Source organism: Euleptes europaea, chromosome 12 (genome assembly GCF_029931775.1).
Source record: "Euleptes europaea isolate rEulEur1 chromosome 12, rEulEur1.hap1, whole genome shotgun sequence".
Classification (NCBI taxonomy): domain Eukaryota; kingdom Metazoa; phylum Chordata; class Lepidosauria; order Squamata; family Sphaerodactylidae; genus Euleptes; species Euleptes europaea.
The window spans coordinates 24,902,123-24,929,907 of NC_079323.1; the positions used below are offsets into that span (position 1 = coordinate 24,902,123).

Sequence of the window (27,785 nt, forward strand, 5' to 3'; positions counted from 1 at the left end):
GGCGCCGTTGCCTCCGGACGCGCGCTTCCCTCGCTTCCTCTCAGGCTTTCCCGGGCGCCCGGTTCGGCTGGGCGGCGGAGCCCTCCTGAGGCCGCTCGGGAGTCGGCGGCGCCGGCGCTCCCGGAGCAGAAGGCGGGAGAGCGGGCGAGGACGAGCCGGCCCCTCTCCTCCTCCTCCTCCTCCTCCTCCTCACAGCGGGCGAGTGCGCTGCCAAAATGCCGCGCCGAGGGGAGCGCGGCTGCCTCGTGACGCCCCCCGCCGCGGCCGCCTGCCTCCTCTTGTCGCTCTTCACCCGGGGTGAGTGGCCGAAAGGGGGGTGGAGGGAACATTTTGCCGCGCTGGGGAGGAGGGGAAGAAGAGGAGGAGGAGGAGGAGTCCCTGGAAGGGGGGGGAGGCAAGAGAGAGTCAATGAAGCGGCGTCGAAGAGCCGCGGTAGCCGGGCTGCCCTCTGCCTGCCCGTGAGGGGAACCGGATGCGGAGGGAGCTTCTCCCCCTCGCCCGCTCCCCCTTTCCCTTGAAGTTTGTTGGCGGGATGGGGGCGGGCGCGGAGGAAGTCGCTTCCCCTCCGCCCGAAATGTGGGAAGCGGCGGCTTCTCTCCGCTGTCCGACTGTGTTTTTCCTCCCCTCAGGGTTTAAAACTCTTGTTCGTTGAGGCGAGAGAGAGTGAGTGTGTGTGTGGGGGGGGGGTGGCTGGGAGGAGAGGGGAAGCTCAGCTGTTGGGCGGCGGCGGCGGCTTTTTCTAAAGGGAGAATAAAAGGGTGGGGAGGCTTACAGGGGGGCGAATATATTGCGGCGGCTTTAGAGGTCCGGGACAGTTTCGGTGTCAGGGGAGGGGCCGTGGCTCAGCGGTAGAGCCTCTGCTTGGCACGCAGAAGGTCCCAGGTTCAGTCCCCGGCATCTCCAGTTAAAGGGACAAGTCAAGCAGGTGGTGTGAATAGACCCCTGCCTGAGATCCTGGAGAGCTGCTGCCGGTCTGAGTAGGCAAGACTGACTTGGCTGGACCAGGGGTCTGATTCAGGGGTCTGATTCAGTATAAGGCAGCTTCATGTGCCTTAACATAAATAAGGGTGCCTCCAGGCTCTCGTTAGCTGCAAACCTATTCTCTCCCAAGGATCAGAGGAGCATGCCTGTTATATTAGGTGCTGTGGTAGACAGGCAGGATGCTGCCGCTGCGGTCTTGCTTGTGGGCTTCCTAGAGGCGCCTGGTTGGCTGCTGTGTGAACAGACTGGGCCTTGGTCTGGTCCAGCATGGCTTTTCTTATGTTCTTATGGAACGGCGTAGTTTTCCTCCTCTAGACCTTTTCGTAGAATCATAGAATTGGAAGGGACCACCAGGGTCATCTAGTCCAATCCCCTGAAAAATGCAGGAAATTCACAACTACCTCCCCCCACAACTAACTCGGTGACCCTTACTCCAGGGCCAGAAGATGGCCAAGATGCCTTCCATGTCATCATCTGCTTAAGGTCATTTCAAGGGTATGCTTGTTCTTGTAGATGCCACTTGACAGGAGATCAGCCCCTTTTGCCCCACAATGTCCAGGCCCAGTGCAACGGTAAAGTTTGTTCAAACTGACCGAGTTCTCTAGGAACCACACTACACCAGGAGTGTAATAGGAAGATTAGGAGAAGAAGAATTGGTTTTTATATGCCGACTTTCTCTACCACTTAAGGAAGAATCAAAGCGGCTTACAATTGCCTTCCCTTCCCCTCCCCACAACAGATACCTTGTGAGGTAGGTGGGGCAGAGAGAGTTCGGAGAGAACTGTGACTAGCCCAAGGTCACCCCAGCAGGCTTTATCTGTAGGAGTGGGGAAACCAACCCATTTCACCAGATTAGAATCCACCGCTCTTAACCACTGCTGGAGGAAAAGTCCCTCTTTCTAATTCTGAGCATGGCAGGATGTTGTAAGAGGGGGTCAGTAGTCTGAGTTTGGTAACATTAAGAACACGCCTACACAGAGGGGTCCAGGTCAGCAGTTCTCATGTGGGTCATTTAAACATTATCCCAGATTCCTAGGGAGCTGCTGGCAGAAAAGGAAGAAATGTCCAAATGAGCGCAGCAAAATGGCTCTATTTACTGAAGCACTCCAAACGGTCTTGCCACAGGCATGTTTGGGTTATTTGTACAGCAGAGTAATAATACTTGAACTGTGTTGGCTCTGTGCTTTGTGGGTCTGTGGATGGGTGCTGGCCCTCCCCCTCTCTGTAACCTTCAGAGTGCCCCATCTCTAATACTTGCCACTGAAAATGTTTGCAGAAGGGGTGTAGCTAGCTAGACATTTTGACTCTAGATTCCAACTGTCAAAAAGACTAATTTTTCCTCTCACTGTTTTCATTATGAATTGATGTATTCTATATTAAACAAAACAGACTACAGATTTCATTTTTGAAACAGTAGAATTTGTAGCCCACGTTAATTGCTAGGAGGAGGAATTATTACCTCCATCACAACATTAGTTTCGACTGTGTTGTATCAAATATCTAGTGAACATATAGATCCTACTGGTATTTTCTTCTTTCCCCTGCATTGGCTTGTTTTAATGTAAACTCAGGTGTGTTAACAAAAGCATGCATGGTAGCTGCTGTAGTACAGAAGCCCACTGTAAGATCTGCAGCAAAAGGGGCAGGGCTGTTATTTGCCCAAGAAAAACCCATTTGTGGTTTAGAGTCACTGGGCTCAAAACACTGGCATTTGTAGAAATTAATATAAGGACTGTGTGCCTGCTTCAGGAGCATAAGGGTTGCCTCTTGTTCTAAGTGCTGATGTGAAAATGATAGTATTAAAATATGACATCAATTGATTATTTCTCCCCCAGGTAGGTTAAGCGGAGAGATTCACCATATTATTACTCTATGGCATTTAAACGTACAGGAATATCATGACATAATATTTAGGTTCTGGAACTTAATTCTCTCAACTCAGTTATGAAACAAGCAATTCTTGCTTGGCTAAGTCACAGGCTGTTGCTGTTACTTACAACAGCAGTCAGGAGAGTTGATATGAAAAATGTACTGTAAAAAACTCCCTGATTTACTTTGCTGCTTTACTGCTCCTGGCTTCCTCTATATCAGAGATCCTGAGCAGTCTGAGTAACAGCAACAGTAAATTGTGAAAATGTGTCAAGTAATAGGTTTGAGGTGCTGCCAGTGTAGATTATGAAAGAAATATAATACTGGACAGGCAGGTGGAACTGGGCCTTTTGTTAAATGATAAGTACCAAGTAATCTACAGTGATTGCTTTTGTATGAATCAAAATGTCAGTTGTGGGGAACAGTAAAGAAATGATAAATTGGAATAAATACAATACAGTTACAATTAGCCCGACTTGTTACAGGGATGGAAATTGTATGCGGATGAAGAAATTCTCTATTGCAGGTGTTCTCAAATTTTGCTATATTGGGTTGCCTTAAGCCGAGAAAGACACTCCAAATGTAGGGAAGAAGCATAGTCCCATATTCAAGAAGACCAGAAGAAAAAAGAGAGAGGGAGGCATGCAAAGCTTCAAGTTTTTTTTTCTTTTAAGTGGTTGCCCTTTGTCCGCCATTATGGGGTGTCTTGTATGGATAACTTACATCAGGGGTCCCCAATCTATCTGAGCCTGTGGGCACTTTTGGAACTGTGACATAGCATAATGGGTATAGCCACAAAATGGCTGCTGCAGGAGGCAGAGCCAGCCACAAAATTTGCTGCCGCAGCTTAGTTCAGTCACACAGTGAAGATTCTTGGGCTGTGGTGGCAGCTGCCACCAAAGCAACATTTTAAAAAATCTACACATCCAATTAGAAGCCTTGCTGGGCAAAAAACCCACTTGGCCCTGCCCACTTCCTGAAAATACTTGGTGTGCACCAAGAAAGGTGTCGGCGGGTGACTGTGGACACAACTTTGGGGAACCCTGCCTTACGTCAAGCAGCAGAAGTACTGGTGGTAAGATGTTTTTCCTGTGCAAGGCCTCATGCCAGCGCCAATGGGGGCGTTCCCGGGAGTGGATCTGACGTTAGTTCCCAAAGCCCTTTTGGGCCATGAATGCCCCCTTTTGCAGGAGTGAAGTTGCGTCATCAAAAAGGCAGGTGTAGCCCCATGGAACTCTATGGAGAGTTCCACGGGGTGTTCTTTCTAAATTCTATTTTCAGCTTGCTGTGCTGGGCAGCAAGCCGCTCTGGAGACGGCGTGGCTGCGCCGTCCCCAGGTGCAGCTCAATCCCACCCCCCAGGATTGGGGTGCCCATCTGTAATGGGGGCATGGACATCTCAAGGTGGAGGCACCAAATGGTGAAGAGGGTCCTCCCCCCCCATCACAGTCATACTTTTTGGACTTTACTCATTCTGCTCATGTTATATAGCCCGATGCTAAACTCAGATGTATGTGGGAAATTCCAGAGTTACCATGTGGTTTGTGTGTGTATCAATTGCTTTGAGTACATGTATCTGACACTTGGAGAAATGCTGGGTGCACCATATTTGGCGGGGTGGGTTGAAACTCTTCTTTTAGCTCCTCCTGGGGTGAGGGTGCTTGTTACAGTTTAAGATGCACAGTTGTATGGCCATAGTATGCGATTGGCCTCTCAAAGGACAGGCAGATACTAAGGGAGTTGTAAGCTACTCTATAATGTCCTTTTGGCAGCCTCCCTTTCAGTGTGACACAAGAAGAAGTAAGATTTGTTTTCCGTCTTGTGTTGGCTTGATTGGTTCTGTGAAGGCAGCACCACAGGTCTTTGGACTTTTTTCTTGCGTTCCTGAAAATCTCTCTTTTGAGAACATCAGAAGCATACCACGTGTTCCTCCTAGGTATTTTTTTGAGTCTGTCTTTAGGGAAAGGGTGATCACCTAACAGTTGATTGTCACTTAACAGTTGTTTTTTTCTTACAGTTATCCGCACTATATTGGAAGTGTAGTATAGCCGACTTCGTTTTAAAAGATCCCCAGCAAGTTAAATAAAGTGAAGGCTTTAATGTGGATACTATTGATAAGCTGTGGAATGTTGACAGAAATAGTGGTTTTTCCTTGATTCATTTGTCAGCAGTTTGAGAGTCACATCACAAGTTTTAGAGAGGTAGTAATGGGTGATATCGGTGGGATAATTCATTTTAAAAGTCTGTTCAAGCAGGATTTTCAGTAGAGAGAACCAGGGCCTCTTCATATCCAACATTACCTTGCAGGCTGTCACGATAACAAATGATTGATCTAGCCCAAGTGACAAAGAATGTGGTGATCTGAATACATGCTGTGGCAACATGCCTATATTAGTAATCTTTAAGAGGTGAGGTTGGTGCTGTCTTTATAGGCCATCTGGAGAAACTGGAAGACTTTTTTTGCCTAGAAGGGCTTTGAACTGGTGGACTAACTGAATTATCATTGACTGGGCCATTTCTTTTAATGGACCTTCTGTCAGTTTTAAGATCTTTTGCATATTTTAGGTGTTTTTGTTATTACTCTGAGCCGCATTGGGGCCCAGTTTGGGACCAAACAGTGGCACATGAGCCCACCAAATAAATGAGCCTTTTTGTCATTTGTGACATTTCACTGCTTTTGAAAGGACAGATGACTGCTTCCTATTTTACAGTTGCTGAAGATGAATGTTTAAACCTAATAGGAAAGGTAATCAGTCAGCTACTTTGGTTGATGAGGTGGCATTGTATTTCCTTGAAAGCATAGTGTATCTGAACTGGAATTTAAGAAATCTGATTTTATGGGCTTTAGTAGTTCAGATATTGGTATACTGGTCAGTGATCCAAGGGCTCGCAGTTCTGCTAAGTTGTTAAATCTAACCAGGGAAAGTAGTTAGAGACAATTTGACAGTGACAATGGGAGGCTCTTTTGGGAATGTGCTGTGAGCTTCAGCAGGATATGTACTCATAATGCTATCCTTATAGAGTCTCAAAATAGGAAGGTTATTGAAAGCTTTTAAAAATACTTCAATGATATTGCAGCAGGTTTTTTAAAAAAAAAATTAGTTTCAAAAGAAGCTTTCTGCTATTGTTGCAGAATAAGGCTTCATAATAGCCTTCTGCTGGCACTTACAAGATAGCACTTTAAAACGGTTTTTACTTGCTGAACATTGAAAAAGGGTTTTCATTTCCCTTTCAGTAATCTAGTGGCTTTCCCCAACCCAGTTCTTTTATTGAAAATAGCTTAAACATTAAAAATGGGAGGAAAAAATCTCATACTGGCAGTGCATGGGCAAAAAGTATTATTGGGAAAACGGTGAATTTTTCTCAGGTTTGATCTCTTCTTTTGACTTTTATTTCTGTTTCTGTTATCTGGGGAAACAGACATCACAAGTAAGGACCGAGATTAAAATGCAGCACATCTGTAGTACGAGCCTCCCTTTACCTTCAGCCTCATTTTTATGGAAGTAGTATTGGAATAGCTGGTGCGATTTAGCAAGAGTTGAGAATTTTTTCACATAGGAAAAAAAAGATAGCTATTTTGGTCTGTGCTGGATCAAATCAGTTAGGGTTTGTCAGCACACTGATAAAATCTACAATACCTCTCTACCATAAAAAACAGGGGTTAAGAAGAGAAAAACTCCAACTGATATTTTTTTCAAGCTAGCCTTGAAGTATGTATTAAGATTCAAGGTCTCTATTGTGTATAACAATACTAATAATGTCACTGAAGCTTAAATTAAAGAACATCTGTTGTTTAAATGACAGCAGAAATATGAGATCCTTTATTATGGCAATACACAAGTGAATTCTGACTCACAAAAGCTTATGCTGGAATAATTTTTTTTCTTCAAGGTGCCACTGAACACATTATTTTGTCGCTACAGGCTAACACTGCTGGAAATAATACAATTTATACTTAATAATAATGCCATTTATGACTTACATGAATATTTGAAAAATCATCTTGGGCTGTTTTAGTTCTTCAAATCTAAAAGTAAATTTGTATGGGCTGAAACTTTGATCTAATTCATTATATGAAAGCCAGCATGGTATAATGGTTAGAGTGTCGGACTAGGATCTGGAAGACCCAGGTTTGAATCCCGACTGCTTGCTGGGTGACTTTGGGCCAATCGCACACTCTCAGCCAAACCTGACTCACAGGGTTGTTTTTGTGAGAGTAAAATGGTGGAAAAGAGAATGTTAGTCCCATTGAAGAGAGAGAGGTGGTGTATAACTGAAGTAAATATATATAAAAAAAGACTTGTGATTTTTATTTGTTGTTATTTTTTTATTTTGTTGTTGAGCCAGCGTGGTGTAGTGGTTAAGAGCGATGGTTGGAACGGTGGAGTCCGATCTGGAGAAGGTTTGATTCCCCACTCCTCCACACGAAGCCAGCTGGGTGGCCTTGGGCAAGTTACAGCTCTGTTAGAGCTCTCTCAGCCCCACCTACCTCACAGGGTTGCGGGGATGGGGAGGGAAGGTGATTGTAAGCCGGTTTGAGTCTCCCTTAAGTGGTAGAGAAAGTCGGCCTATAAAAACCAACTCTTCTCCTTCTCTTTCTCCTTCTTCATATAGTACCCCCTGCGTTCCTATACGTTGCTGTTGAAAGCGGATATTTACTAAACTCAACAGAATTGTATGAGAAAGGAACTGAAATGAGCAAAGGGAAGCAGAAAAATAATACAATCATTTAGACAAAACATGATGAACCCAACCATGGGAACAGCAAGTGTGAGAATTACTCTAGGTCAGGGGTGTCGAACTCATTTGTTACGAGGGCCAGATATGATATAAATATCATTTAGTTGGGCTGGACCATGTGTACCAGCCCACAGCAGGCTTACCAGACCAGGACTTAGAGTGGGGGGTGTCTGCCTTAGTTGGAGATCCTGCAGGGGGCTTGCCAGCCTAGATTGGAAGCAGGAGGGCCATGTGTACCAGCCTACAGCAGGCTTGCTAGCCCAGATCGGGAGCAGGGGTGGCTGACTCAGCTGGCGAGCCCAGCGCGTATGTTGGCCTCCCCAGCAGTCGCCAACTTTAGGACAGCAGAGAAGGGCGATCCAAGTGCTGGGCTAGAGCCCAGCACGCACATCACCCTCTCCAGCAGTCCCCATCTTTGGGGTGGCAGGGAAGGGTGATTTGCACGCTAGGCTGGAGCCCCCACCTTCCAATCCCCACTGCCTGTGGGCTTGGACCCCCACGTGGAGGTTCCAGCCGGCAAGTGATGTGGATCGGAAGGCCCCCGCAGCCCAGAATCAGGAGGGAAGCTGCCTCGTCGTGGCTCAAGGGCCAGATAACAGCTCTCAAAAGGCCTTATCCTTGACACCCTTGCTCTAGGCTTATAGTAAAAGGAAGTTAAAAAAGAAATGCCAGATTAAACATGGAAAATGGGGCCCATGTATTTTTGGCCATACAGAAATGACTGTTAGAAGAAGAAGAGTTAGTTTTTATATGCTGACTTTCTCTACCACTTAAGGGAGAATCATACCGGCTTACAATAACCTTCCCTTCCCCTCCCCACAACAGACACTTTGTGAGTTAGGTGGGACTGAGAGAGCTCTAAGAGAGCTGTGAGTAGCCCACGGTCACCCAGCTGGCTTCATGTGGAGGAGTGGGCAATCAAACCCGTTTGTCCACCACTCCAAACCACCGCTCTTAACCACTATACCACACTGGCTCTCAGGTGTGGGATTGTAAATAATTCCTTCTAAGATTTCAGCTATAGTGTTGGAATTATATAACAGCTGGCCTCTTATCCAGGCTCGCTCTGTAATCCCTGATTTGTTTCAGGATTGTGTATTAATATTTTATAAACTGAAGATGCTGTATGCTGCATGAGATATTCAAAATTTACTATGAAACAGGCAGTACTTTATTCTTGGTCGCATATTAAAGTTCCCATCTCCTCATATGGTCTCTCACCTGCATGTAAAAATCCAAGCACTGTGAATCCCATGTTTTTATAGAAGTTTTATATTATTTTCTAGGTTAATACAAAGTTTTGCTCAGAAATGTTTTAGAGCACAATTTATGGGTTGACCTTGAAATTGCAGTTCTGAAAACAAAGGACATAGTATCGGCTTGCGGTTTGCATATGCCAAGTATTTCTTCTGTGGCACTCAAAACGGAATTAAAATTCTTGCTTCCCAGTTGCAAGAATGTTTACACAATTCTGTATGTGTATACAGAATTGCAGTCCTTGATTCCAAACTATTATTTCAAGAAGATATACTAGGTGGTATAAAAGTGTAGTTTGTTGGTAATTTACAGGATATGGAGACTTTCCATGTTTTTTCTTGAGCTTTGTTTCTATGCCTCTATTATCTACATTACTTTTTTGTCCCATTTAAGCATAATTTGGCATATATGAGAATGAGATATTATTAGATTTTAAATACTAGATTTTTTATACTGAATAATTTCCTCAAGAGACATGTAGGAGGCTCTTTAAGACTACAGATTCTATTTGCTGTTCTGAGGGTAGGTATCTGTTTTGTACAGCTTCTGGAGAAGAGTAGGAATTAATTACTAATGTCGCCTTATTTTATTTGGTATGAATTTGACATTAGTTTTCAGTAGTAATGGTGGCTTCAGTGTGGAACAATTGCTAGGTAGCTAATTTGGCTTCCATTTAAAGGATGCACATGTGGGATGTAAGTATCGTGAATCTTTTATATGGAATTTCTTGTTTGGCAAAGATGATTTTGTATTTGTGTTTGCTGAGATGGAGATTGATTTGTGATAGATTTGCCTGTAGAAAAGGGATAACAGAATTCTTTTGATATTTCATATAAGTTATATTGTGATCCATATTTATATATAATTTTATAGTCTTTATTTAAGAAAAGAGAAAGCATTTACAATTTCACTCATGTGCCAGAAAAATGTAGTACATTAAGTAAAGACATGGAGTAACTTAAGGGTGCCAATTTAACTTATATAAATTATATAAAATTTAACTTATGTAAAGACTGCCATTTTATGCTTGGTTGCAAGTAAGACTCACTACAGCAGATTTTCCCTTTCCATTTTTTGTTGTTCAGATTAGTATTGCTGTTGTATCCATTCCTTCAAATGGGATTCCCATGGTTTGGATCCTGTGGATCCAATCTACTAGCAAAGGTACTTTCTTCTGGGGGAAGGAGATTTCCGCTGGTGCAAGATGTTCAGAAGAGCTGAAGGAGCAGAACACCTCCACTAGCAAAATGGGTCTGTGGCAGCTAACCACATCATTAATTTCAACATCTAAATAAATAAGTTATTACTAAACATTTATAGAATGCTGGCCATGTATTTAATATCTCAGTATCCCCAACTTGCAAAGGTAGAGAACGGAAATTAAAACAACTCAGAATAGTTATAGGAAAGAACTAAAATTATTGGGGCAAAGTACTCCTGAAGGGGGGTAATTGGAGGGTGCCTGGGGAAGGTGCAGCTGTGCCGCCTCCATAGTGGCTTGCAGCAAGCCAAAAAAGGCACTTTTGAGGAAAACCCCATGGAACTCCCCATAGAGTTCCATGGGGCTAGGCTACCTTTTTGCAGGCTTAACTTGTCGCCTGCAGAAAGAGGCGCTCCTGGGCTGAAAGGGTTTTGGGAGCTGACTAATGTCAGCTCCACCACCAGGAACGCCCCCATCAACACTGGCTTGAGGACTTGCACTGGAAAAACGCTGCCAATGAGGCAGTGCCAGCACCTGAGCCTTGTGCTACTACATAACACCCTTGCACCAATGTAAGTGCCCTTGCGCCAGCATCCATGCCCACTTAGTCAGCGCAAGAGGCACTTACACCAGCGTAGGGATCACGCCTCCTCCTCAGCAGCTCTGCCTCCCCTCCAGGATTGCTCAGTTCAGTAGGCTAAAGTGTATGCAAAGTATAAAGGCTTATAAAATTATACATGGTAAGGACAGAATGGGTACAGATTTTTACTCTTTTGTGGCACAATGACATTGATTGGTTCTGAAAGAGCAAAATATTTCTATTTCACACAACACATAGTTCATAAAAGATTTGTTGCTGTGGATGTGCTGGATGGCCACTGGCAGAGATGGCTTTAAAAGGCCAAATGCTGGGCTCATAGTGAGGAAGACTGTAGGCCTTTGTGGAAACAAGAATCTGAACTAAACGGACTTGGTCTAGATTAGTTGATCTTACATTTTTATATAGAGTTCCCAGATCAAGACTGTTCCAGCCTTTTACTTCAAGTCAGCCATCTTGCATGCATTTCTTCTTTTGTCTTGAGAAAGGAGCCAAAACCCATCCCTTAGTTATTCCTGGCATAATTTCCAAGCATATGCAGTACTCTTATAACTGAGGATGTACCACATCTCCTCACCTCCAGTTCCCAAATAAGGTATCATTCTGGCAAGACAATAAACCTATTTTCAATATACTTATGAAACAATATATATTTTGAAATCCAGTTTCTGATGATTTTCCACATTATCAATGACCTTGATGAGTTAGTGGCACTTGTGTTGCTGTTCATAATTTGCAGCCCAGAAGAATGGCAGCTTTCTTCAAGTCAAAATGAGCCTCATGCCAGTTCCTGGCACTGTTTCAGCAAACCATGAACTCCTCTTCACCCTGGATTCTAAGGAAGTCTTCTCTAATAATAACAAGTTTAACCTAAGGGTAAAGAGAAACTCGGGTCTCCAATGTGCTAGCACATTGTTAAGTAAGCCAAAGTGCTGGAGTGGCCAGATGTTATTTTTATGGGATTTGTTTTGACTTGAAGCCAAAATAAATTGGCTTCACATCAAAGAATCATTTTCTGTCCAGAGAAGCATGAGAGTAAAATTGTCAGACTACAGAAAATGATATTATTATTGAAACAGCAGAATTGTCTAATAGCGGCACTGCCATTGCAGACATTCGGTGCATTTAAGGCATACCATTATGTGTATTGTTTTTTAAATACTATTTTGTTGTAGATTTGTCGAATTTGAAACTGAGATGCTTCTTTGAGAAAAAATATGGATAACTTTTTTCCCTTCCTATTTCCAGCTTTGGCTTTAAATATTGCTGCTGAAGAATTAAAGGATCAGAGCAAGATTCTGGTATCTCAGGTACTACATTCTCTTTCCTCTCCCAGAAGACACTGGCATCCCTGAAGCTGAGTTAGTCCATAAATTCCAAGTCTTGTTGCACACAGTCCTTCTTGAAATGAAAGTGAGATGTGTAGCAGCTCTGCTTGGTGGATTATGTCCTATTTGTTTGGTTTTGTAAGCTTTTTTATATTCCTTTTTTAAAATCTTCAATTGTAGTACAGCTAACCTTTCTTAAATTTCAGGAGTAGTTTTGTTGCCTTTCCCCCATGGCTCCATTCCTGACTACTCTGGTAATGTTAAAGTCACATAAGAGAGACAAATGGGTGGTTATATTTCCCAGAGCTGGGTATGTTGGAGTAGGAAGAATATTGCTTCTGTAATGTAAGAATGAGTCTTCATTCTGTTTAGTAATCTTCCATCCAGGCTTTCACATTCCAGATTTATAGTTTAGTCACCATGTAACGTTTTCCCATTTCTTTCCAATCTCTGCTAAATAAGTGGAACTAAACTTGTGTTTGTGTCTTTGGCACAATCTGAACAGAAGGGGCAAGGCCAGTCTCCCAAGAGAATTCCATTCAATGGGTGCCATAACCGAAAAGATCTGCTTCACATCCCCTCTGATTTAAACACAATGGGGGTTACCGCACTTTGTATTCCCAGCGATGTATTAAGAGTTTGAAAATGTTATTAAAAAAACATTGCTTTAAAAGGGTTTTTGGATACCACGGCTTATAAATGGTTGGAAAACGTCTTCACAGCTAAAGGGGCCAAACAAAGTGTGAACAGTATTTTTTATAATGTTTTCAAACTCTTAATACATTGCTGGGAATACAAGTGCAGTAACCCCCAATGAGCAAGTTGACACACAATTTCCTGAATGAGCAGAATATACATATGCAAGAAGATAGTCCCAAAAGTATTCAAGCCCCAAGGGGTATTGAAAGTAGGAAACAGTGCCTTATAGATAATGCCTTTCAGCAGAATTGAGTATGTAGGAAGCAAAAGCAATTGGTTTCTCATTCCATGGGGAGAGGGAGTTGAAGAGAACTGCATCTATTCCATATGGAGAGGCATCACAGGGCTGTTGCAAAAGAAGAGAAATGAGTGCAAACTACACTTTCTGTCAAACATTTTTTTGCTTTCTCAGATACTCTTGGGTCCATTTCCATGTTGCCTTGCTTAGAGCAATTCATATAAGCATATTAACACAGTAGATAGCTTTGGTAATAATTTACCATAAGAGATAAGCCGTTGTAAGAAGGAGCACAGCTTTGATTCATTGTAGGTGTTTGAAGGATCACATTCACTTTGTCAGATGAGTTCATTACACCAGTAACATCAATAATATGGTCCAGGTAGTTAACTGAGGAGTTAAAGAATTCACATTTGCTCTGGCATGCTAGTCTAAGACAGTGTCCAGATTCTGAAGATTCTTCTCTTTGTCTTTTCCTATAACAAGGGTATAATCTAAATATCACTGGATACGGAGTTCAATCAGGATCTCATCCATGGCTTTTTGAAACACAGCAGATGTAGAAGTAATGCCAAAGGGTTTTCTGTTATAATATATGTGTGTATTGTTAGTAAGATATTTGAGCTGTGAAAGCTCAGCCTCGATTTGGAGGTAAAAATAACTGTATTTATAATTGCTTGGAAACCTAAACTCAAAGTGAACTGTGCCATTAATTTTAATCACAGGTAGAACAAGTGTTACCTGTTTTGAGAAACAGGTGTCAGAACTCCAGTCTGCATGAAATGGTCCAGCTTTCCTTCCCCAAGTGATTTAAAAGTGTAAGGTTAGCAGTCAGGTTTCACTGAAAGCTTCACCAGTATATTGTTCATATGTTCCAGTTCATCTTTAAAGAGTTTAGCATGTACAACCAGGATTCCTTTTAGAGTTGATTGTGATGGGGAAAAATGCTTTAATCTGGTTTCAGTTCACTTAAAGCTGTTTAAACCGAGAGTGTCCAGATAAGGGTGCAGTAAGATTTACCTTCCAGTTCTACTGTTATGTAGTATCCCTTTTTGGCACAAACGTATCACCTCTGCTGGTTTTTAGTACTATGACACTTTCTTCCAATGGAACGTTAGACAGCATGTGAAGATATTAGGGTACATATAGAATTTACTTAAGAGAAGGGCTGGACCAGTTGCTCCATTGTGTGTGTAAAGTGCCTTCAAGTCGCAGCGGGCTTATGGCGACCCCTTTTGGGGTTTTCATGGCAAGAGACTAACAGAGGTGGTTTGCCAGTGCCTTCCTCTGCACAGCAACCCTGGTATTCCTTGGTGGTCTCCCATCCAAATACTAACCAGGGCTGACTGTGCTTAGCTTCTGAGATCTGACAAGATCAGGCTAGCCTGGGCCATCATGATCAGGACAGTTGCTCCATTAGGATTCCTTAAATGTTTGGAATTTAAGTAGTGCTTCTTCCTAATTTGTGCATTTGACATATCTAGTCGTTTTGTCACCACAGTTTACAGGCAATCCCAGTGTGCCTACTTCTGCAGGTAAAGGGGCTGAATAGCAGCAAAGATATTATTAGAATTTACGTTTCCTGGGTGATGGTACCATGAACTCTGTTCTTAAGTAAAAAGCTTAATTTCCAACACAAATATAGGAGAATAACATGGAATTACTGGGCTTTATTTCAGCATCTGAAGCAACCTTTTTGTATTTAGACTGCCATTTAATTTGGATTTGAGGCTTTTTTCCTAAGATTAATGCTCACATAAATATTTTACTGTAGATCACATATCAATTTGGCAGTTCAGTGAGGTGTTCTTTCCATGTTTATTAATTGATTTTGTGTGGCCTTTTGGTATTTAATCCAAACCAATTACAACAAAGAAATTTGAAATAGTGAAATTGATTCAAATAATGAATTTCCTCCACTTAAAGTATCTAACGAGCAAAAACAAATTAACATTAGCTCAGTTAAGCTGAAAGATCATGCAGTCTAGCAGCTAAAAATGTGACCAGGAAGGTATCTGATTCAAGTCTCAGTTTAGGGATGAAAGTATTTAGTAACCTTAGGTAGCCAGCATGGTGTAGTGGATTGGAGCGGTGGAGTCTGATCTGGAGAACCTGATTTGATTACCCACTCCCCTACATGAGCGACAGAGGCTAATCTGGTGAACTGGATTTGTTTCCCCACTCCTATACATGAAACCAGCTGGGTGACCTTGGGCTAGTCACAGCTCTCTTTGAGCTCTCTCAGCCCCACCTACCTCACAGGGTGTCTGTTGTGGGGAGAGGAAGGGAAAGTGTTTGATTCTTCCTTAAGTGGTAGAGAAAGTCGGCATATAAAAACCAACTCTTCTAACCTTCCATTCGCTCAGTTGCAGCTTGGGATACCAGTACTGGCCTACCTCTTTTGTGAGGATTGCTGAGAATAATGTGATGCACTTTAAATGTATGAAATGTTCTGCACAGCTGAATACTTTTTTTGTCTTTGAAAGCAGAAAAAATATTTCTGTACTAGTTATGGCTGCTTAGTGTCTTAAATTTTGCTAAATCTATAGCGTTTGATTCAGTGATTTTAGCTATGCTTGCTCATGTAAAATGGTTTGCATTGTCATATGGTGTTTGGTTTCTTAATGCAGACATCTGAAAAAAATGGAAACTCGCATAAAGTAAGCAAGGGTAAGTAAGCTTTTCTGGCAACTCAGTCTGTCATATTTCTTGTAGATAGTCTGTGCAATTCTAAACAGAGAAACACTTTTAGGATTGCACTGCAAATCGTGCAAAATGAATACACTGTCACATTATCCTGAGATTTAACAGCTAACTGTGCTGCAGGGATCTCACCCCAGGATCATGCACTCCTACTCCCCTCCTCCTATACAAGGTTCCTGTGTTCCCCTGTACTTCTGTTACATTTAATTGTCATCAATCTGGTTAAAGACCTGCTAATCGTGGTAAAGGCTTCTTTTAAATTCCCATTTGGCAAGGTGCATTGACATCCACATCTTGCCTTTATGGGATTATCATAGCTACATGGTTATAAATATGTTTGTAAATGTGACTCAGCAAAATTATACCATGCAGTACATAGTTGATGTCAGAATATTTAATAAGCAGGATAGTAAGCTCTCAAATTAATCTATTCAGATGCTCAGCCCCATAAATTGTATTTGCAGAGCTCACAGTTAACCAGTCTTTGGCACCTCCTTTGATCATAAGATTGTCAGTGGATTTTAGCATGTGCTAGTTTGTTCATTACAGTGAGTATTGACATGAACGAAAAACACAGCAAACATTTCAAATATAGCATTTTGCAAGCCTGTTGTAAACTTTAGACAGCTAAATGATTTTACATTTTATGTTTGAGTTTACAGGAAACATACTTAATTGGGTTTACCAGTTATTTAAAAGTAAAGAATAGCTTTGGCGCTATAAGCATAAAATAAATAAGAAATCTAGCAGTACCCCTGCAACATATTTATAGCACTTGGAATAACCGTACTTTGGTTCGAGATTGCTGGTTTGAATTCTTTGTATCTATATTGATTTCCTCAATTCGTCTTGAATATCTTGTGCACAGCAGCAATCCTGAAACTGTAAACTAGCAATCAGAAAAATTCTTGTTAATTGGTAAAACTAAGTGTTTCTGTTAGTTGAGAAGAACTGATGCGGCAAAGAATTTTGCCGCATTTATGTAGTCAAGTTTCCCACTCTTGTGTCTGTCTGGTGGAGGAAGCTACAGATGTAATAATTTCAGTATTGCAAGCTTGATTTTTTTATTAGTACTGATGAAATTCAAAATGATTAAAGTTAAGTGATGAGCATCAGGAGGACAAACCTACAGACTATCTGAAATTCATTGTATCTATCCAAAAACTGCTTTAACAGTGTAATCCGCAGAACACATTCTTAGGAGAAAGCGCCATTGCATAGATCTGAGTGAGATTCTGAGTAGATCTGTTTAGGATTGCAGTCCTAGTTGTCCGTCTCTCTCTCTCCCCCCCCCCCCGCCACATAGCCCCTGAAGGTACTGTTCTACTCTTTGTTCAGTTTCACAGAAGGAGCAATCTATGCTTAAGGGAAAAAAGGCTTCAAATCAAAAACTGAACAAGAAGAAAGTTCCTTATTTACGTAATGTTAAGGCAGCTTAAGCAATATAGATACAAAGTGAACTCTTTATAAGATACCAGCTGCGGCTGTATTGACTTTAAGACCTCTGTGGTAAAAGGCAGAGCTAACAACCAGCTGATGCAATAAATAATATATGTATCACTAAACCAGTTTTCAGCAACAGAGATTTCAGTGCATTTTACTTAACATAATTACAAACTACGGGGTATGTGAACATTACTGATACCGGCTACCTGTGAAGTGGAGTCACTGTAAAACATGCTAATAGATTGCAATATGGATGCTTTGTGGAACATCAGAATGGTCAGAAATTATAGGAACTCTGTGTGAATGGTTTTTGTATCTGCGAGACAAATTTGGATACGTTTGTACCAGGGCTTAATGAATAATCCATAGAAATCTCTTTATCGGGTGACAACTGTTCACTTGAGGTCAAAGGGTAATTGCTGTAGTCCCAATATTGAATAGTTTTTGAAATATTTTTCCTTGTGTCAAATGTCTATACTTTTATTGACTTATCTTCCACATCAGATTGTATATGTCTGTTCATTGAAATCTTTGTGGCTAATTAGTGAACGTATTCAGCCAAATTCAAAGATACATGGTTGACCACTGTGTGAACAGACCACTGCTGGACTTGATGGGCCTTGGTCTGATCCAGTATGGCTTTTCTTTTGAGAAATTTTATCCTTTGATCTAAAATGAAATCTTCTCTCATGTTGTTCTCCATAAGATTTGATACTGTTCAGATATCTTTCTTTGTTAAAGTTAATTATCTGAATATTTGAGATTTTGTTCATGTAGTTTTCGTTCCCTTCAATTCTTTTTGTTTTTTGATTCACAGAACTAAAAGAAATCGTTTTTGTCATCCAAAGCCAAAGGAATTATTTTCATTCGAAGAGAGCAAATGACCTAAAACAAAATATTTTAAAACAGGCTGCAGTTCTTGGGAAGGTATGAGTAGATATAGTGGTAAATCTAATGATTGTCTCTATATAAAACTTCTCATTTGAGAAATATAATGTATGCATTGTGAATTTTCCTCCATTTTATAATTCTTCAGTGGATGGTTCTTACCCATTTCACTTGTCTGCCTCCCTTCCAGAGCATTAAAAAGAAGAGAATGTAACATTTATTTTTAGAAAGGTATCTATCTGGAGGGGATCCAGGACATTACAAGCAGTAAAGGTACTTCATTCCTCCATCCATCAGACAGCTTTTCATGCTTCTTAAAAGAAGAAGAATGTGCACTTAGATGATAAAAAGCCTGCAATAAATAGGAAGCAAGGCTCCCTAGAGACTGCTTTAGAGGGCTCACTGCATTAGCTTATTATAGCAAAATAAAATAGAAGTCCAGTGGCACCTTAAGACTATAACAACATTTATTCCAGTATGAACTTTGGTGATTCATAACTCACTTCTTCAGATGCTATGAGCAGAAAATAATTTTCCACATTTTTATAAGATTTACCAAGGGGGGATTGATGTGAATCCCACCCTAAATCTTTCAGGTATGGTTCTCTGTAGGAGAGGTGGACATGGATTAGACATAATGGATGGTGAGAGAGGTTAGAGGTTCCAGCCTTTCTGACATATGAAGTTACGGCATTTGCGTTAACAAAAAGGTGTGACTGGTGTGGGTGTTTTTACCACTGCTTCCTGGAACACCCCTCTCCCCAATTGCCAAATGTTTTAATGCTCATGGTGTCATGAACAAAACTCCACAATCAGGAGTGGCCAACCTGAACTCCCAGTGAGCGTATATGTGTGTGTGTGTGTGTGTGTGTAACCTAGAATGCGTAAGTTATTTAAATAAAGGTGTATTTTGTTTAAAAGTATCCTTTCTTGGGAATCACTGGTTTTGAACCCACATGGTGTGGCATTCTGCCCCTAGATCTGATCAGCCTGGGGACACGTGGTCTAGGACCGCAGATGATAGTTTGTACCTAAGTGGTGGAGAAGTGGCATAAATTTCTAGGGAGGATAGGATCTTGTGGTAGGCAGAGCCTTCTGCACGCAGTCAGGCAAGGCACAGTTCAGTTGAATGCTTCATAGCTGAAGATTCTCATAGTTTTATGTAGGGTTTGTGAGGTGATTCCTCTTCTCTGTACTCATAATCCTAACCTGATTTGGGTAGAATTTCTGCTTTTTTTCATGACATTTCCCTGTACATGGTTTTAAGTGGGAGAAAAGCATGACAAAAATATTTATAATAATACAAGGAAGGATTAGAGACGTTTTTTCCCTGAATGTCAGTATTAGGTGCGTCCCACTCCACATGTTATGAATAAGATGCTTTTAATAGGTATATTTAGGCAAATTAATGAATTCTGTTAGTTGGAATCAAAATCCACTGTTTTATTGTTTTATTGGTTAAAAAGAATGTGTACGTGATTAGTGGAATTTGTAGCCCTGCAACTAAAAAGGAAGGTTCCTTTTAGAGTCTTGTGAAGGAGAAGCAGGAATTGAGAAGTGACAGCTGGGAAGTTAAAATTGGAGAGGGAAGGAGCAATGAGATTTGGTTGGTAGAAAGGGAAAAAAAGATTTATGTTAAAAATTAGTATAAACCAGGAAAAGTTACAGTGAACCGTGAGAGAGTTAGTGTATTGAGAACTGTTATAATTAGTCAAGATTCAGAGGTAAGCACTTTTGGCCCAAGTGCTTAAAAAAGCTCTCAACATTTATCAGATTCCAGCAAATGGAAGAGGGAGATAAGAACTGTACTGGATACTCTGTGGTTTTATTTTTTTAATAATTAATTGTTTCTTTTAAAATAATTTTTCTAATCTCTCACGCTTATTTCCTCCTTACCAGGTACAGGGCAGGAAGTGATTTGTCTCTAAACTGCCACTTCAGTATGAGCTTTAGTAAAGCTGATGCTGTATTCTGAGATGTGCAGTTTTTTAAAAAAAATCTCTGAGAGGTGTCAGCGGAAAAGAGGCAAAGGTAGTTTGTAGGATAGAGTTCGTTGATCGGCTGCATACGCAAAACAGGTGCAAGCAGCGTGGGATGCTGCTGGCCATTTCATCACAGCAGATCAACCTTAAAAACACCTCTGAGAAAATACCATAATATGGTCCTTTTAAAAAAAATTAAACAATTCACATTGCTTTGGAATGTTGAGTCTCAGTGAGAAAGGTGGACTAAGTAAATAAAAGATTCAAATGGCTTTAAAAAAGTTTATTTATTTGAATTATTTATTAGCCATGTCTCTCTGTATCAAACTCAAACTGGCTTACTATAAAACATGGTGGGCAGCATGCTTCCATGTTAAAGAATCTGAATTTTAAATTATCTTCTGCTGCTGCTTTTTAACTCTTGCAGTTTTAAAGTCCAATTATTTAAGAGCATGATTGTTATGTGAATTACAGTCTACTAAAGTATCTGGATTTTTTTTGTGGGGGAGGGGAGGTCTTGTCATTTGGCCCTTGGCTGCCTATTACAGCTATAGTAAGTAGCGGGGAGGAGCTAAGTTTATGCCAAGTTTTTAAAAATGTCAATTCTACAACTTTGATGGAGATTGGAAAGTTTAGACAGCACTTCTAGTTTTCTGTCACAAGGTTTTACTTGATGGAGCAGAAAAATAATGTCAGATGAGAAATCCCATATGTAAATGATGCACAAAACCACTGTGGGATCCAGATACTTTTGGTGTGTCATACAGAAGTTCTGCTGGACAGTTGTGGAAGTGGCAGCTCATCTGTGGCAGCGCCGCTGTGCTTGAATTTTGTGCCCTGGCCTAGAGATTCGGGTGGAAGAGAATGCTAATTTGGGGATCAATAGAGGAAACATCTAGTCTAGAGAAAGAGATAGTAGGCAGGTTGCAGATGAGTATCTTCAGCTTTTAGCACAAAACCTGCTCTTTAAGTGTCTCCATGCACTTACTGTTTCACCTAAATTAATAATTTAAAATTTACTGTCACCACTAGATGTCAGTATTATGTACTTTGTTAAAATAAAAAAAAAATGCTTTGCAATGTTTGTACAAATTTTATGCAAATAGGATAACATCAGTTATCTCCAAATGAAGATGTGTTAAGTATGACAACAGAATATGCTTATGACTAGCACTGCAACAACTGCCTGTTTCATATATATATAACATTTCTATTTGTCCAAGACATTCAGGGTAGCATAAATGTTTCTCCGTTCCATAGCTTAGCCTCTGAACAGCTTTGTGACTTAGGTACAACTGAGTCTGGCTGTAACATTCATGACAGAATGGAGATCTGAACCCTGTCCCCTGATGCTCATCTAAAACTAAAGGCATTTGGTATACTATACTGGCTGCAGGTATCAAGATTATCCAATATTAATCCAGTAGGTCAAGTTTGCCCTCTCCCCAGCTGCTTGCTTATATTCTTCCCAGCCTTTGCAGGTTGTCATTATTACCCATAGGCAGCTGTCTCTGAGAGCAAAGCTTTGGCATGCTAGTTGTGGTCTGCGGAGCTTGTAATGCCTATCCAGTTTTTTTTCCTATTTACAACCTCAAAATAAGATTGGTAATCTGACCAACTAGTCAAATACTGTTAATTGACCGCCTTTTGACAAAGATTTTATGAAGAGAGCCAATGTTATGTAGTGATTTGTGGGTTGGACTTGGATCTGGGCGACCCCCCCCCCCCGTCAAATCCTCTCTATTCCGTGAACCTCACTGGGTTGTTACCCGAACTGGACCCAGAGAAGGGGGGAATTAGCTGTTAAAGGGTCTCCAGAAGGGTAAACAAGGAATCTTTTTGTCTATGTAGATGGAGGTTTTATTCTAGAGCAATATTTCCAAAGGAAAAGGGACAGAGACCAATTCAATGAAGGATTTATTTACTAACAATTGAACACACACCACTAAGTGCAAACCAAAACAACTGAAAGCATATGGGCCGCCTAAATTCCCGGACTGGACCTGGCAACCCGATATGCAGGCACACGAGTACTGTTCCAGCCGCGCGCGCCCCAAACGCTACGGGACGGCCGCTGCGTGCTCTGTTGAAACTGACACGGCCGTTCCTGCGAGCTCCGTGCAGCCAGCAGCTAGGAAACAGAAGCAAGGGCAACCTCCAGCGAACCTAAGAGACTCCATGTTCCTGCACAAACTATGTTCCAGCCGCAGCCATGTCATGAAAAGCAGACAGTCACATAGTCAGTGCCAACACCCCCCTTTCCCATTTCAACATCAGCAGCTTAATGGGCAATCAGCAGCGATCCTGATATCAGTGATGAGTCGTTCCGCCAGTTATGCAGCAGCGATCCTCGGACGTTTGCAGAGAACGCACCCATTGTTCCAGAACGTTAATCACTTCAGCAGAGATCTCCCGGTTCCTCCTGGATTGCAAAAGCCATCAGAATCAGAATAGATTTCCAAATTCTCACTACCCCACCCCGGTAGCCACAGATTAATCCTTTTGTCACCTGGGAACCTAGGGGGGGTAAACCCCCTCTCCCCGCCCCCAGAAAAACAGTATATCTGGGGTGCCCCCAGCCCATTATGTTACCTTAGGTCTTTCCTGGCACCTTTGCCGTTACTCTGTTGGTTTGGGTTTTGCGCAGCCTGACCACGCTCCCTCCCGCCTTCCAGGCCAAGTCTACGGGAACCCCTTGCCCCCACCTTTGCTATTAATTTCTTCTGTCTTAGTCTACGTGAACTTGGACAACACCTCTTCAAGGACGGTAAATATCACCCCATCAACGATCCCTGCCACGTTGGCATCTGTGCTTGTACTCCTCTCTTTGAATTTCCTAGATTTCTCTGTATGTGTGTATGCATCACTGATTTGATTGAAAAGACATAAACTCTCTTAATTTGGAATCAATTGCTTCTGTCTTTATTTAAAGGTCACAGCTACCGGCTCTGGTAGACAAAGGTTACGATACCGCTATAAAAACAAATATTGTAGTTTTGCCATCTTGCTTGCTAATTCCCCAAGTTAAAAGGCAATTTGGCTAACACAACAAATCCTTAAGACCACGAATAAACCACTTTCCCTCCTAATACACACATACACACTACGAGGATAGGGTAAGGAAGAGAGAAGAGACAAGGAGAGGAAAGTGAGGACATTTGAATAGGTGATACTACCTGATCCAAGGGGGATACGAAGTGGAAGATTTCAGGGGGTCTGTGCAGCAGAAGTCCAAGGCAGCAGAGTGTCGAGGAGAGAAGAGGGGCCTGTGAAGTAGTTGTAGGGGTATCTAGGTAGTGGGAAGGCCTGGCACACTTTCCACCAACTTGGGGTAATCTTTTATGGGGAAGATCTTTTATGAGGATCTTTTATAGCAAGGCAAGAGACCTTACTTTCTCAGGATCGGGATTGGTGCAAGATATGAAGTTTGAATTTAATTGGGCAGTTAGAAGGTAGCTGCCATCAAAATTTGGTGGGAAAATTAGGAGGGAAATGCCTGACATTCCAAGGTGAAACTATTATTGGATGGTTTTAGCGTATTGATAAAAGACAGGGTGTGAATAATGGGTTTGATTTCTCATCCTGGGTGGATTGGATGTTAGGGTGCCTTTATCCATGGCTGGGTTGGTTTAGTGATACTTGACGTTTACCCAGCTGTCATGTTACCTTGATGAAGTATCCCTTGGAGCAGGGATATTATAGTAGTAGGTATGGTTTGGAACTGGGGGAATGTAACTGCTTTCTGCATTCCAGTGATACCCTGCCACTGTGATAGAATTTACCTTGGCCATGGCAGACACAGGTGTGCTTTTTAGACTCATTCTTGGGACCCCCACCATGCCTAGGCTTTCAAGAGGATGCCCTTCAAAACAGCTAAAAGGATACTGGGGATCAGATTTGAGTGGTCTCAGCAGAAGGAGGGGACACACAGGGTGACTTTGGGCCAATCACTTCATAGCCTCACCTATTTCAGAGGGTAAAGTGGAGGTGGGGAAAACCATGTGTTCCACCCTAAGCATCTTGGAGGAAGGTTGAGCTAAACATGTACTTAAGAAAGAAAGTGACAATGTTGCTGTGTAGATGTCAGCTTATCCTTTTTGTTTTATGAGGTATTTTTGCAGCAAGGGCAGGAGTGGTAGCTGCTTGCCTCTTTGGCCTTACAGAAGTCCATACAGTTAGCCTTCCTAGATAAATATTTTTGAGAATAGACTTGATTTCTGACAACAGTCCCTTCAAAGCATGTTTAGCTTACGCTTGTCAGCGTTTCAAGAGTATCGTGGATACTATGAAGGATTAATACAGTAAAGGATAAATGTAAATTGTTGTTTTTTAAAGTCTGAATCCTTGTCTTATAAAAAAGGTAGTGAGTTTGCATCTGATTTTTTAAATTACTTTCCCCCAACTTTCATTATTGCCCTTTATGTAAAATGGGTGCTTTGCTTTTTGAGTGGGGTGCATGTAAATTTGGATACGACAAGTTCAAAATACAATGATGAGGCAAGCCTCAGAACTGTTAGTCATGGACCAATAACAGGAAGGGCAACTCTTGATTTAATCCTAAACATTGCCTATGATGTTGATCTTACCTTTGTTAAGAATTGCTCAGTCTCTGACTCTCTGTTGTGAAATTCTCTGTCTTTTTATAGCTTTATTTCCTTCTGAATAGCGCACATTCCATCATTTCCATGTACTGCCTTCTAATCCTTTGATGACCTGGGCAGCTTTCATTGGAAATATTGTTCTTCTGTCATTTTGGCCCACTTCTTATTATCTATATTCAGTTAATCCCTCTCCTGCACTTATTTTCTCTGCTGTGCTAATGAAGTATTTGCCCCTCTAATCCGTAGCTGAGGCTCATTACCTCCGTTCAGTACTTGGATTCATGCTTGCGCAAGCGGAATATCTCTGGAGACGAAAATTGTCAGTTTTGGTCCACTATAAATTTGACCTAGCCTCGTTCTTTGGCATCTTCCTGGATAATGAACAGTTCCCTCCTGTGCAGATTTATTCCAGTCTATACCATTTGAAATCAGTGGAATAACTTTGCATAGGATGGCACTCTAGGATTACTATATAGAGTGAATCTAAAAATCCTCAGTGCCTGCTGCCCATATTTATGCCTTACTAAGACTTACCCTACCACCATCCTGGAACTTGCTTTCCGCCCGCCACTTTGCCACTCCTTCAGTAATGAAAATCAACTCTTTATCCACCCTGTTCCAGTTCTCACTCCTACACGACCCTTAATTTAGCCATCCTTCCCCCTACCCTGGCTCACTTAAGTTTCTGCATTTTTGTCCTCGTCTAACCCCACTGCTTGTTCCCATGATCTTATCTTCTTCCAGCTTCCGTTCTCCCTTCTTTTCACTACGGAATCAACTTTACTCTCTCATCTGGCATCCTTCCTGCATTCAGAATTGCAACATTCTCATTCTTTTCTTCTGAATTCTTCAAACAAAGGTTCCTGATTGCATGGAGAGTTCCCAGTATCCATGCAGTTGCATGCGCCTAGACTGTGGAGGTTAAGAGCAGGGACGTGATGTGCTTACCCTCCTAACACATTGAAAAAATATGTTAAAGACCCTTGTTGAGATGCCATTGGATCAAAGACTAGAAAAAGCATAATAAAAGTGGTGTGCCAAAGACATAGACATTAATAACATTTGCAGTCTCTTGAAAATCTGGCTTCATGTTGAAAAAGATCTGGCTTCATGTTGAAAAACGGATGATTTTCAGAACAGTCATTCCAATAATTTTGTCTCATTTTCTGTTCATGCATTTTTTCCATTGTTTTAGATAAAGACAGAATACTAAGGCTTTAGAGAGGCAGATGTTTGCATCCTTGGGCTATGGAAGCCTGTAAGTATTACATGTTGATTCATAACTAAATGTAACAGCTTGCTTCATTACTATCTAACAGGCATTCACTAGTGCTTCTGAAATCTCTAATAGGAATCATATTGTTGAATATACAGGCAACTGTTAGTGAGACTATAATTCTTTATTACCTAGAAGTAATTAGGTCAGTATGGTATAGGGCTGGGACTAGATGTCAGAAACCGAGGTTCACATCTTGTTCAGCCTTGTAATTGCTGTGGGTAAATCACTACAATAGCCTACCTGAGAGGATTGTTGTGAAATTGAAATGCCACCCTGAGCACCATGCAAGAAAGGCAATATTATGTATGTAATAGTGATTAAAGGGAAAAAACTAATGACAAACATTAAAATTACTGCAAGCAATGTCCAGTTACAGAGTTGTATAGGAACAAATATTTCAGGTGAATGTTCCCTTTGAGTTAGATTTTATGATCTATCCTAATAAGCTTTCCAGTTTTGATTTATGTTTGCCAAAAGCATAATAAAGTGTTATTTTATATAGTTTCCATCTGTCTTGCTAGTTAGTAGCTTGTTAATTTTTTCTGTGATTCCATTTTTACTGCAATTTGTTCATATTTATTTGGGTGTGAAGCGGTATTAATAAGACATCCTGTTTCCTGCTAGTATTTGGAGAAGTTAATTGGTATAAACAGTGTAGTTTAGTAGAAAAAGAAAAATATGAGGCAAAATTGTACTTCTAAAAGCATCTCTTTACTGAGAGGGAAGAATTTTCTAACAGAGCGGTTCCTCAGTGAAACAGGCTTCCAGAGGAGGTGGTAAGTTCTCCTTCCCTGGAGGTTTTTAATCAGAGGCTAGACAGCCATCTGTCAGCAATGCTGATTCTATGACCTTAGGCAGATCATGAGAGGGAGGGCATCTTGGCCATCTTCTGGGCATGTAGGGGTCACTGGGGGTGTGGGGGGGGGAGTTAGTTGTGAATTTCCTGCATTGTGCAAGGAGCTGGACTAGATGACCTTGGTGGTCCCTTCCAACTCTTTGATTCTGTGATTCTAGGGAACATCTTTTACTTAAATGATAAATAATATATATTACATATACTGAAATAAATTTGAACGGTGCAAGTCACTACAGTCATCTTCTGCATCTTTTACATTTGTGCAGGGCTTCCCAAGGGTCATGCCTCACAGGGTACAGTCCGCAGAAATGGTCTCCTGCATAGGTTCCTTGGAAACAAGTGGGAACTTTCAGCTCAATAAGCCATGTGAGAAGAGTTTCCCCATTACATTTTTGCTAGTCTCTTTTATCTTGCTATTCACACATTTTAAGAAGTAAATAGATTAATCCACAGAGGAATTGCTGGGTATGATTCATAATATGGAATTTTAATGAACATGAGGCTAGTATGTGGGTGGGCAAATTCTCTCTGCAGAAGGAATACTGGCACAATTTAAGATTATGATCTTGCCCATGATTAATTAAATTTCTTCATCTTAAGATCGTCTGTGAAAGCCACTGGAGTCAGTATTCCAGTCACATGAGCACATTCACCTGGCCTATACTGAATGAGACTTTTGGTCTGTCAATGTCAGTATTGTCTCCTGACTGATAGTGGTTCTCTGGGGACTGGTAGAGGCCTTTCCACCACCGTCTATCCAGTCCTTTTCTCTAGAGTAGGGGTGGGGAACCTTTTTTCTGCCAAGGGCTATTTGCATATTTATAACATCGTTCGAGGGCCATACCGGGCGTAGATCTCCCAGCAGGGGGAGGGGTAGAGGCTAGGGTTTCCAGGTCCTCTTCGCCACTGGCGGGAGGTTTTTGGGGTGGAGCATGAGGAGGGTGGGGTTTGTGGAGGAAGACTGCATAGCCATAGAGTCCAGTGGGGGACTGATCTCTATTGGCTGGAGATCAGTTGTATCAGCAGGAGATCACCAGCCACCACCTGGAGGTTGGCAACCCTAGGAGAGGCTATGCAGCGAAGGCTTGGAGGGTGCCTCTGCGCCCCCTGGTAATCCCTC

At 41.7% G+C, this 27,785-nt stretch overlaps 1 protein-coding gene across 1 annotated transcript in view; it reads left to right on the forward strand.

Annotated features, from left to right (window-relative positions):
* Positions 1–213: 213 nt before the first annotated feature.
* Positions 214–27,785, forward strand: part of B3GLCT (beta 3-glucosyltransferase) — an 81,024-nt gene continuing 53,452 nt past the window's right edge. The window contains exons 1-4 of the mRNA XM_056858459.1: positions 214–297; positions 11,894–11,955; positions 15,541–15,580; positions 17,877–17,986. Coding sequence (XP_056714437.1) covers positions 216–297; positions 11,894–11,955; positions 15,541–15,580; positions 17,877–17,986 — 294 coding nt within the window. The 5' untranslated portion in view covers positions 214–215. The remainder of the gene's footprint in view (positions 298–11,893; positions 11,956–15,540; positions 15,581–17,876; positions 17,987–27,785) is intronic.